The 12367-nt window shown below is 42.8% G+C and overlaps 1 protein-coding gene across 2 annotated transcripts in view; it reads left to right on the plus strand.

Annotated features, from left to right (window-relative positions):
• Nucleotides 1-11245, plus strand: part of NCOR1 (nuclear receptor corepressor 1) — a 55876-nt gene extending 44631 nt beyond the window's left edge. Inside the window, exons 34-47 of one of the 2 annotated variants that reach the window (XM_054647275.2) lie at nt 624-833; nt 1472-1621; nt 2156-2329; nt 2791-2956; nt 3194-3690; nt 4128-4256; nt 4365-4525; nt 4688-4911; nt 5334-5471; nt 6539-6681; nt 7227-7280; nt 7544-7765; nt 8041-8223; nt 8403-11245. In XM_054647275.2, coding sequence (XP_054503250.2) covers nt 624-833; nt 1472-1621; nt 2156-2329; nt 2791-2956; nt 3194-3690; nt 4128-4256; nt 4365-4525; nt 4688-4911; nt 5334-5471; nt 6539-6681; nt 7227-7280; nt 7544-7765; nt 8041-8223; nt 8403-8590 — 2639 coding nt within the window. In that variant the 3' untranslated portion in view covers nt 8591-11245. The remainder of the gene's footprint in view (nt 1-623; nt 834-1471; nt 1622-2155; nt 2330-2790; nt 2957-3193; nt 3691-4127; nt 4257-4364; nt 4526-4687; nt 4912-5333; nt 5472-6538; nt 6682-7226; nt 7281-7543; nt 7766-8040; nt 8224-8402) is intronic. The other variant, XM_054647277.2, reaches the window with a different exon arrangement.
• Nucleotides 11246-12367: the final 1122 nt, after the last annotated feature.

Below are 12367 nucleotides of genomic sequence, written 5' to 3' on the forward strand. Positions count from 1 at the left end.
AAGTCATCTCTCCAATCTGGATTGTTTAGCACTTTCAGTGTGCACGCAGTGCAGAAATTCAATAAAACACCAGTATTAAAATGGTATTTTCACTCATTTGCCCCAACTAGAGAGACTTGATAGCACCTCTCGTTGAAGCTTTACAAACACCTTGTGGTGGTGTTTGCAGGAGGCCCAGGACGAGGGAAGAGATGAGAATCTTGACTCCATGTTTCAGAAGGCTGATTTATTATTTTATTATATATATGATATTAAAAGAAAATGATATATTAGAACCATACTAAAAGAATAGAAGAAAGGACTTCTCAGAAGGCCAGCAAGGAAAGAAAAGGAATGATAATAAAATCTTGTGACTGACCAGACAGTCTGAGACAGCTGGACTGTGATTGGCCATTAATTAAAAACAACCACATGATACCAATCACAGATCCACCTGTTGCATTCCACAGCAGCAGATAACCATTGTTCACATTTCATTTCTGAGGCCTCTCAGCTTCTCAGGAGAAAAGATCCTAATAAAAGGATTTTCCATAAAATATATCCGTGACAACACCTGAACATTTTCTTTAATCCAGAATCACCCTGCTTCCTAAACGCCTCCTTTTGCCTCCTTTCACCCTCAGCTGCTGCTGCTTACCTGTTCCAAAGGCAGCTGTCCCCCACGCCGGGGTACCCCAGCCAGTACCAGCTGTACGCCATGGAGAACACGCGCCAGACCATCCTCAACGACTACATCACCTCCCAGCAGATGCAGGTCAACCTCCGGCCCGACGTCACCAGGGGATTGTCCCCCAGGGAGCAAACCTTGGCACTGCCTTATGCAGGAGCACGAGGTGGGCCTGCCTCTCTTTCTGTAACCCTCTCCAAAGTGTGTTTTGGCTTTTTCGGATGCACTCATGTAAGGCCGTGTGTATAAATGTGTTTGTGATTGTGGATGTCTCACAGCTCATTTGGAAACTGCCTTTTGTGGAAAGGAAAACCACCTCTATAATCAATATTTTTTAAGGAGAAGTCTCTGAGAGTTACTGCTGTTCAAGAGCCAGATTGTTTTCTCCTCGTTTAAATTGATGATCAGAACCATATTTAGCTCACCATCAAACTTCAGAAAAGAGAATTAGATCAAAATGATAACTTCTTCAAAAAGAATATAAAAGCAACAGCCAGAAGTGTAATGTTTGTGATAACAATGCTTGTTTTATTTTTGGGTAATACCCAAAATTGCTAAAAGGTAGGATTATTGAATAGAAGTGAAGTGCATTTTTCCAAATGGCAATTAAAGGGAGTGTTACAAATGCAAATTCTGACTTTGTATGTTCCTAAATTGCTGATTGGCAGATTTAAGGGAGTATAACCAGCTGGAATATAGCTCTACACTTGCCTTATTCTTGTATTTTCTCCACCAAACATTCATTGCTGACTGTGTAGACCATGTCCTGGAGTGGCCATTCTCACATGTGTCATCTCCTGACAGGAATCATTGACCTGAACAATATGGCCCCCACTATCTTAGTGCCTCATCCTGGAGGAACCAGCACCCCACCCATGGAGAGAATCACATATATCCCTGGCACCCAGCTTACCTTCCCTCCCAGGCCTTACAACCCTGCTTCTCTGTCACCAGGTAAGAGCTCTCATGGCCTGGTGATGGCTTTGATTGTCTGACATGCTGAGAGAATTGACCATCTTTATTCAGCTTTCATTAATGCCATCTTTTGATGTTTTCTCAGGAGATGCTTTTTGCATGCACCTCTCACTTGGATAGCAAAGGGGTTTTGATGATATCTCGTGTAGTTACAGTAGAAGCACTGTCAAATTCTGAATTTGCCACATTCTGTCAGGTCTTTATTTGTAGTAATTTGATTATAATTCACTAACCCCATTTTACATGTATTGAAGGGTAGAATTGGGGTCTAGAAGCTGTGTAGTTTCTAACTGTATAGCAACCACTTTAGTAAAAGGCTTTTGAGCCTTCCACTATCATTGTGTGTTAAGCTTTTGTCTTCCTAGATAAGTGAATAGTCTTGGGTGGAATTAAAATGTATTTGGGAAATTTTGCTGCAAGCGTATGGCAAAATACATAGGCAAGTGTTTACATTGCCATGCTTCACTTAAGTAAATATTTTTGCTCCTTCATTTTACCTTGTGGACCTTCCAGGACACCCCACACACCTGGCAGCTTCTGCAGCTGCAAATGCTGAAAGGGAACGGGAAAGGGAAAGGGAGAAGGAGCGGGAAAGGGAGAGGGAACGTGAACGAGAGCGGGAAAGAGAACGAGAACGAGAGAGGGAGAGAATCACCTCAGTCCCTGCTGAACTGTATCTACGACCAGGTGAGGGCACATGGATACACTTGGATCACTTGTCTTGTACATTGTAACTGCTCATTTTATGCAGTCACTGTTTGCAAACACCATTTACAGTTTGCTTTTACTCTGCACTTCAGGCAGGTTCCTGTTGCCAGCAGTTCTGGTCATAATTGCAAATTCTGCAACTTTCTCTCAAAGCAATGTAGTGCCTAAAGAGGAGTGAATCCTCATTGTCACTGGCACAGCTTGCATGTCATGTAGAGCATTGTGAACAGATTTAAATCTTTAATACATACCATCACATCCAGAGTGCTGGAGACAGCTGGGAAGGGATGTGGAGGAGGCAGCATTGATACACAGTCCTGCATTGTTGTAAGAGTATCCAGAGTGGTGGAGACAGCTGGGAAGGGATGTGGCAGCATTGGTTTACAGTGCTACACTGTTGTAAGAGTAATCATTTATTTTGCTTTGTTCCCCTCCTGCAGGTGCAGAGCAGCCTGGCAGACCCGGCAGTCACGGGTACGTCCGGTCCCCATCCCCCTCTGTCAGAAGCCAGGAAAACATTCTGCAGCAAAGGCCAAGTATATTCCAAGGAACTAATGGGACAAGTGTGATCACACCTTTGGATCCTGCTGCTCAGCTACGTATCATGTATGTTTTAGAAGTTAATGTGGCACAGATATCTGTTCTAATATTTCACCCTATTAAAAAGTTCATGAAAAAGGATATTTCACTATATGAAATATAGTGGATTATTTGATATGCCAGAGCATTTTCATCGGTGCATTTTGGGTAGAAATTAGTGCAAGAAAAGCTTTGCTTTATTATGTTCATAGCTCTAGTTCTTTCCATGTGATCTAATTGAGGCTATTCAATGTTTTCCAACAGGCAGCTCACCCCTGGAGCTCCCTCTATCACTCAAGGCTTGCCAGCTTCCCGTTACAACACTGCTGCTGATGCCCTGGCAGCCCTCGTGGATGCTGCAGCCTCTGCTCCTCAGATGGAAGTTGCCAAATCAAAGGAGAACAAGCACGAAGGAGCCAGGATAGAGGAGAACATGGGCCGCAGGTCAGCTGTGGTGACTGACCAGCAGCAGATGGAGCAGAAGACCCTGGAGGTAGAAAAGAGGCCTGTGCAGTGCCCCTATACATCTGCCAATTACTCTGGTGGCAAGTCCCAGGGACAGACTTCATCAGTAGTCTATTCAGAGGCTGGTAAAGAGAAAGGACCTCCTCCTAAATCCAGGTACGAGGAAGAGCTGAGAACTCGAGGAAAGACCACAATTACTGCTGCTAACTTCATAGATGTGATCATCACTCGCCAGATTGCTTCAGACAAGGATGCTCGAGATAGGGGCTCTCAAAGTTCAGATTCTTCCAGTAGTTGTACGTATCTTAGTAACTCTCTACTTCTTTGCTGTCTGTCTGAGCCTTTAGGGAAATGATGTGAAATGATTCAGATGTTTAATGATAAAATATTCAGCTCTGCAAAGCAGAAACACTTGATAGACAAATACGGTTTTTGCATATAGTTACTCTTGCAAAATCAGAATTGTTTGCTTTATTCAGATTCCATGCTACAGCATGAATGCAGGATCATAAGTGTAACTTTTTCAGAAGTCAGGAAACTCAAAATTACTTGGTTTATGCTGGAACACTGATGGAAGTATTTGCATCACCATAGTTATCCTGAGAAGGCAACAGTGTTTTGAGTTTCATTCACTGGTGCCATTTTACTGGAAGCACTGGTGTTGCTAAGTATAGGCAACAAAAAATTTCTGTCATATTTACATCTTATTCCACAACCTTTGCTTGATATTCAGTGTCCTCACACCGGTATGAAGCTCCTGGAGATGCCATTGAGGTGATCAGCCCTGCAAATTCACCTGTACCTGCTCAAGAAAAGCTGCAGCCCTATCAACAAGAGACACCCAAACCAAACCAGGCAGAGAGTAAGTTCATCAACATGTGGAAATATTCTCACAGTCACCTTTTTTAGATTTGTAAGCACAGAAGTTTCAAACCTTGAGGCTTAACAGAGTGACCTTTTCTGTTTCAAGCAGCTGACCCCAACAGGCCGTACGAGGGCCCCATTCACCGCTACAGGACACAGCAGGAGCCCCCGTCACCCCAGCAACCTCCACCTCCCTCTTCCCAGGCAGAGGGGATGGCACACGTGCCCAGGACCCATCGCCTCATCACCCTGGCTGATCACATCTGTGTAGGTTTTATAATTATGGCTTTTATTTGGGAGTATTGCAAAAGATTGTATGTGAATTTATAACCTCATTTGTTGCCATCAGGCTCATCTAGTTCATGAATACCTAAACTATGGCCAGTGTCTAATCAAAATCTCTTTTCTATTTCTTTTGGTGACATCCAGCAAATTATCACACAAGACTTTGCTAGAAACCAAGCAGCTTCTCAGGCCTCTTTGCAGCCTCCCACCACTACATTCCAGAATTCCAGCCCTGCTCCAACTCCTGCTTCTGGCCGGGCAAAGCCCTCGAGCCGCTACAGCCCCGAGGCGCAGCCACAGCCCGTGCACCACCAGCGGCCAGGGGCCAGAGTGTCCCCTGAGAACCTCTCTGACAAGGCCAGGGGAAGGTAATGCAGGGATTCAGTCTAACTGCAACTTTAATTGATGCCCAGATGTGATATTGATAGAAAATAGCGCAGTAATCTTGTTGGAGATTGGAAGTAAAGGCACCTTTCAGTCTTATTTTTAGGCAAAGTCTGTCTCCTACTCTTTCACCAATTGCTTGGCTCCATAACATAACTTATAACTGTTTTCCCTTTGCTACTTCTCTTAGTTTCCAGTCTTTAGACAGCTGAAAACATTTAATAACCTAAAACTTCCAGAGTTGTTATGGACAATGCATTGTCATCTTTTTAAGATCACCAAGCTCACTGAAGCATGTAACATGTAACTACACATAAGCAGTTATGTAGAACTGTAAAATTGCATGAGTTAACTACTGCTGTACATGCATTGAGAGTAATTATCTGTCTCTGAATCATGGATGCAGGCCTGGAAAATCTCCAGAGAGGAGTCACGTCCCCTCAGAGCCCTACGAGCCAATCTCGCCACCTCAGGTCCCAGTTGTCCATGAGAAACAGGAAAATGTTCTTTTGCTTTCCCAAAGAACTGAGCCTACTGAACAGAGGTAGGTGTAAAACTGCCTTTTAAAAACATACTTCTGAATCTTTGTGCTGCAAACTGTGTCTTTATTAAAGAACAGTTCAACTGACCTTCCTCTGGTGCCACAGGCAAGTTGTTAATCACTGTCAATCCTTCTGCACTAACATCCAAAACTTGCAATTTGGGAGGTGCTTTGGGAAGGCTGAGGGAAAGGTCACATGTTGGTGCTCTTTCTTAAGTTTCTTGGTGCAAGCAGAATGTTCTGTATCACATCTGAGAGAAAGTTAGAATGAAACTCCTCGTGGTTGCCAGTTCTGTAAAACCGAAGTGAGTTTTGAGAAAGGTCACAGATTTTATTAAATCATTCACTAAATCTCTTCTCCTGCCTCGTTGGATTCCTGGATACTGTCCTGGTGGAGAGGGGAGGAACCCAGGCTTCCAGCACTCAGGGTGCTGGAGCAGTTAATCCCTTGAAATATCACTAAGCTGAGGAAGTTCCAGGAGGAGTGAAGTGGGGTGTCCATGGATGGGGCAGCCCTGTCCCAGTCTGTCACATCTGCACCACAAAACTGCACAGGACCTTCACAGGCCCCCAGCAGTGCTGGTGTCTGCAAACGTGTGGGAGATGCACACTGGAGTGGGTGCTCCTGTTTTGCCCTGCTGAGGAAGGAAGAGCACCCAAAGTACTGATTTAAGCCTCGTGTTGGTGAAACTGATTCCAATTTTCTTGAGGTTTTCCACTCTGCAGTTGCTGCAGGGCTGTCACAGTCCATGGATGTTAGGTAGATGCAAAGGGATTTTCAGAAACATGGCAGGGGATATTGCACTTTTTAGAAATTTAAGGATGTTGGGCTAGGAAATCTAGATTATTTTTTACTTCATTTTTAGATTATTTTTTAATTTACGTACAAGTTGTTTGGGTTTTTAATTGAAGCTTATTTGTCAGATTGCTGCTGCTTAAGCAAACTCAGTTATTACTGAGCCCCCCCAGTGTTCATATGACTGTTGGTGGTTTCTGCCTGACTGCTTTTGGGAAGATTGAAATGTGCATCTTACAAGTTCTGTCTCTTTGACACGTGTTGGTCTTGGCAGGACTGACTCTCGCTCTCCAGGCAGTATCAGTTACCTGCCTTCGTTTTTCACCAAACTTGAGAACACTTCACCCATGGTAAAATCCAAGAAACAGGAGATATTTCGAAAGCTGAACTCATCTGGTGGAGGTGACTCTGACATGGGTATGCAGGAATTGTGTTTTCACTCAATTTTTCCAGCTTAAGCTTCATGTGACTTCCACCTGCAGATGTCCTGACCTAAATATGATCAAATAATACAAATTAATATAAATCTATTAATATAAACACATATAATAATTTATGACCATAAAACTAGAAGGTTAGATTTTTTTATATACTGTTGTATGTAGGACTGTCACATCATTTTTACACTTAATTTAAGAGGTGAAAACCATATAATTAATGAGAGAGTTATTAAAACCTGACATTATTCTAACTAACTGTGTCTGTAATTTGCTTTATATCAATACTACACCTTATCCTGTTTGGAAAGGTGTCTTGAAACTAAATAGTTTGTGTTTTCTTGGCCCTTATGATTATGTCTTTTGAACAGCATTTTCATATAATTCCAGTAATGAACACTGACATTATGGAATATGATACTAGAACTATATTTTTGCCTTTTTTTTGTGCAGTAGGGCTACTGCTGATAACTTAGTGACCATCAGTACTGAAAATTTCAATGAAATCCTGTGTTTTAATTGCAGCAACTGCTCAGCCAGGGACTGAAATATTCAATTTGCCAGCAGTCACTACCTCAGGTAAGTTCTTCAATAAAAGAAACAACATATGTTCCAGAAAAATGTAATGTCTTTAATACCTTAAATTTATACTCTATGGGGAATCCAGTAAAAGAGGGAAATGGTGCAAATTTAAAAGCTAACATCCTACATGAAAACTTACTTCCTGCACCATGAGGAAAAGCAAAATGACCAAATCTTTCCCCACACCCCTTTGTAATTTCTCTGAGATACACTTTCTGCATCCCTTCCCACCTCTCCCTGTGTTTTCTCTTCTCTCCCAGGTGCAGTCAGTTCTAGGGGTCACTCCTTTGCAGATCCTGCCAGTAATCTGGGTCTGGAAGACATTATTAGGAAAGCACTGATGGGAAACTTTGATGACAAGAGTGAGGAGCACGGGGTGGTCATGTCCCAGCCTCTCTCGGTGGCTCCGGGCAGCTCCGGCGCCGCGGTACCGGCGACTAACGAGACGCGGAGGGAAGAAGCCAATCCATCTCCAAATTCAGGTATTGCAGCTCCCAAATATCCCAGGGCCTCAAAGAAAATAAATAAATCAAGGGTTTGAATAACGTGGGATCACTGAAAATCACTGTCTTACCTCTGTAATTGGCAGAGGTGGGGTTGGCAGTTATCGTCCTGGCTTTTCCAGCAACACTGATGGAACAGGAAAAGGAGAACAGGGTGTATTGGATACCTAAAGCTTCTCAGTGCTACCTGATGGTAATTTCTAGAAACAAACCACTAAAATGTGGTTGGTGAAATCTGTCCCTTGTGTTGCCAGGTGGGGCAGTCAGCAAGCAGAAGCTGATCGGCAAGTCAAACAGCAGGAAGTCAAAGTCTCCGATTCCTGGGCAGGGATATTTGGGAACTGAAAGACCTTCTTCTGTCTCATCTGTACATTCAGAAGGGGACTACCACAGACAGACTCCAGTGTGGGCCTGGGAAGACAGGCCTTCATCAACAGGTGAGGAAGGGGCTTCTTTCAGAGGTGTTTGCAGTCTCAGGTGTTGCACTGTAACGCTGGATATTGGCCAGAAGCTCCCAGCATGTAGGGGTTTGCTGCAGTGGATTTTCTGCTAATTGTCACAACCCAGGCCAACACAGATCTCTCAGAACAGCTCATGTTTTTGCCTTTTGATGCAGGTTCCACCCAGTTTCCATACAACCCTCTCACCATGAGGATGCTGAGCAGCACCCCCCCGACCTCCATCGCCTGTGCCCCCCCGTCCATGAGCCAAGCAACCACTCACCCACAGAACAGGATCTGGGAGCGAGAGCCTGCACCACTGCTTTCAGCACAATATGAGACTCTGTCTGACAGTGATGACTGAACTATGCAGATTATTTTTTTTTTTTAATTTGCGGGTCAAAAAAAGAAATCTATTTTTGACTTGTGCCCACAGAGACTTTCCAAGAAGCAAGGGCCACACAATGAAGAATTGCTGGAGAGCCCATGAAATGCCTTCTGCACAGGCTGTGTGTGTTGGAGGATTGTGGTCGAGAAGGTTGACTTACTAAAGATAAATATGTAAAGAGTTTTTAAAAATGTGGACTATTCCTGCTCTACATCTATTTGTAAAGAAAACCATAATGTCTTTTAAATCATTCTTCTGTAAATAGAGAGTACTTTTTGCAGTGTTTTTTCCCTTGCTATAGTATCTGGTGTACTTATGTTCAAATCATTGCCTAAACTTTGGGGGTCATTTTGTAATTTTTTTTAAGCATTTTCTCCAGTGTAGAATACTCTTCATAACCCTAGCCTCCCTCTCAGCCTAACCTAACCAGAACCCCAACCTCCCAACCATCATTGCCCATTTAATGCCGTGCCACTTCCTGCAGGCATTGTGCTTTTATATAATTTTTTTTTTCCCTAGACACACTTTCTCAGTGGTGTTCAAGCTCTTGTGAAAATGTTGATTTTTAAGACTGACCCCTTAGTGAATTCTGTACATTAACATAACTCCAGTTCGCTGGACTAAGATGATATATTTCTTTGGAATTTGAAATTCTGCCACATTGTAAATTTTTGGTGCAGTTGGTTTTATTTAGCAACACTGCAGAAATATTATTGCATGGGTATGTTATGGTTCATTTTTAAAAGGTTAAAGAAACAAAAAAAGAACAGCTTCTGGAGGCATACCTCACTGTTATGCACACTGGGAATTTTAACTGTGCCCTAAAAGCCTATTCTTAGTGTTCTCTGTTTCTGCATTGTATGCAGTCAAAACAGGCTACTAAATTTTACTGTCATATTTAACCACAGCAAATGGCTTTTCTGAACAGAGGCTCTGGGTGGGTTGATAAATCCTTTAAGAAGAAAAAGCTCCACATCCCAAGTTTAAATAAAACAAAGTGCTTTTATAGAATAATTGAGCAACACACGAGTCAACTACTTGGCTTCTGTTACAACCAGTTTGAAATAGGTACTGTGATCTTTTTCCTTCCTCCAATCTGATTTAAAAATCTTTATGTAATAATTATTTTGCAGTCTGCGTCCCAGTCCCTGTCCCTCTAAGCAAGCTTTTGGTGGAAGTCCTTACAAATGCTTGGCTTAACTCCTGAAGTGTGCAATACTTGTTAGGGTGATTTTTATTTTTAAATTGTATATGGTACTAGGAGAGTCTCCTGAATCGTTCATCTATCAATGCTTGCTATGATGTGCTTGTAGCTCATGTACACATCCCTCCATCTGGGCAGTGATGGCACAGGCTGCCCTGACATCCATCTCCAAAAGCATCTTCATTTTATGCTGCACTGACCTCAGGAATTGAATTCAAATCTTCTGGGGTAGAAGGACTGATTCACAGATAGCACTGAGCTGGGGGTGGCATGGTCTGTCAGATTCCAAACTGCTTTTGCATCTCATTGATCAACAGGGTCTCTGCCTTGGAGTTATTTCCAGTGAGAAATATTTTGGGTTTTGCTGTATTTGTGATGCGTTGTATGGAGGGTGTAATGCAGTGTGTAACCTCGAGTCCTGTGAGCTCTGCAGCCCATGGACTGCCATGGTCCACTTACAAACAGGAAGAAGCAAAGAACTATTTATCAATAGCAAATTTATTTTCAGTCCTTTAAGGAAAAGCCTTTTTGCCCCAAGTGTGGGAAACAAAATTCCAAAGGAACTCATTTGGAAACTTGACACTGTTGAAAATACAGAACTATTTTGCTACTTTTTTTAAACACTGCATCACAGTAGATCCGTTGGCAGTCTTAAATCTCCTTGCAGTCTTTCTCTGAGAAAGATTTCTCTCATCCTCCCTTCCTTTACCCTTCTGGCTTGAAGCAGTGACGTTTTCATCCTGTTTGTAGACCTGTGCTCTTATTTTAACTTTCTTTTTTGGTTCCCACAGCAACATATACTGGAAAAGGAGTTGATCTGCCCTTTTTGTAGATTTAAATTTGGAGTGGAGAGTTAAGTTCCATTCTTAAACTCACTTGTTCTCACTTTCTTAGTGTAACAAATACAATGTGAAAGAGGCATGTACAGACAAATGTCTTTGCTACCTGTACAGTAAGTATAGCATGTTCATTGCAAAGCTTCATGTTACTGCTGCAGCAGCAGCAAGATATCCAAAGTAGGATAGTCACAATCTCCTAAGATACAGTTTGAGTGGCATTTGCACATAAAATGTTGCTGCTTTTTTTTGTTTGTTATCAGAGTTTTAACTTCTCCGGTGTAAAAACCTCTCCAGAGCCTAAGTTAGGGTTTACCACAATTCCAGTAATCTTCAAGTATGGAATTACATCTGCCCTGTTTCAGACAGGAAGGTGTTTGTAAGTCATGTTTACAAAGTGTAGTTTACTACAAATTTTTACCTGATTTCTGATCAGCGCTTTCACAATGCTTTCATCTTGATATGGTTCGTGATTCTGATATGAAATCATTTAAGACTTGAAAAACCCATGCATCATAATTTCCACACAATGTCTTCACTAGACAGTGACTTCTGGATTCAGACCAATCAATAAAGGGGATCAGTTCTCCACTTGCTTTTCCTGTGTCTCCCTTTTGTTTTGCAGCATCAGGCAAGACCCTGCTCCCAGGGTGCTGCAGGGTTCCAGGTGACACTGCTGCCCTCCAGGCTCTGCTGCTTCAAACCCAAAACCCAGCATGTGAGGGAAGGTTGGCTCTCATGTGCCAGAGCCTTTCTGTCAGTATAGCCCTATTTTTATTTCCTAGCTTGCTGAGAACAAAGCTCTGTATGTGACTGAAGTTTTCCACCTTTAATGATCTCTAGAAAACCTGTGTGCCTCTTCCTCTTAGCTCAGAGTTCAGACATGAAGCTGCTACTGTAAGTAAATTAATAATGATGTAATTACACTGAGGGTACCAACCAGCTGCAGTTCTGACAACTGAGAGGTTAAAATAGTGACAGAATTAGTTTACTATCCTAACTAAATAAGGATTTGGTGGTTTCTGGTTTAATTCTCCTCTTTCTTTAACATCAGGCTTCCTGGCAGGGCAGAACTGAGAAATTCTGTTGTCTAAAGCAGCTGTTGATCCTTGATTCACATGAAGGCACGTAGCTGACAAAGCTGGGTTTGTACACAGCATCTTTTCCAACAGGAAGCCTCAGCATTCAAGCACTGACCTATCCAAGAGAGAAGACAACTCTGGCACTCCAGGTGCTCTCTACTGCAGCCAAGTGTTTTATTCCTGACAGCAGCTCTGTGTGCTAACAGCCTCACCCCTCCTCTGAGAGGACACCTTCTATCTTTGGATAAAAGAAGAAATGAAAAGAAATCAAGAAATATGTTGCTCTTCAGGCAAGCTGTTGGCCCAGGACAGGGAGCTGCAGCTCTGTTGCAGGGCAGGTACAGCCTGGGAGATGCTCTGCTGCAGTTCAAACATGCTGAACTGCAGCACTGATAAAAGTGCAGCTCCTACTGTGCTGTGCAACATGTAAAGAGTGAGACAATTCCTGCCTGTTCCTTTTCAAGATTTGCTCTAGGACAGCCATGTTTTGAACCTGAACACTTGTGTGGGCAGGCAGGAGTAGCAAACTGCCTCTAACACAGTATTAACACCAGCCCAGACTTGCACTTAGGCAGCCAAAATTAAATCACTTAGCACAGTAGGTCAGTCAAACCACAGACTACACCACAAA

The sequence above is a fragment of the Agelaius phoeniceus genome, chromosome 20 (assembly GCF_051311805.1).
Source record: "Agelaius phoeniceus isolate bAgePho1 chromosome 20, bAgePho1.hap1, whole genome shotgun sequence".
Lineage (NCBI taxonomy): Eukaryota > Metazoa > Chordata > Aves > Passeriformes > Icteridae > Agelaius > Agelaius phoeniceus.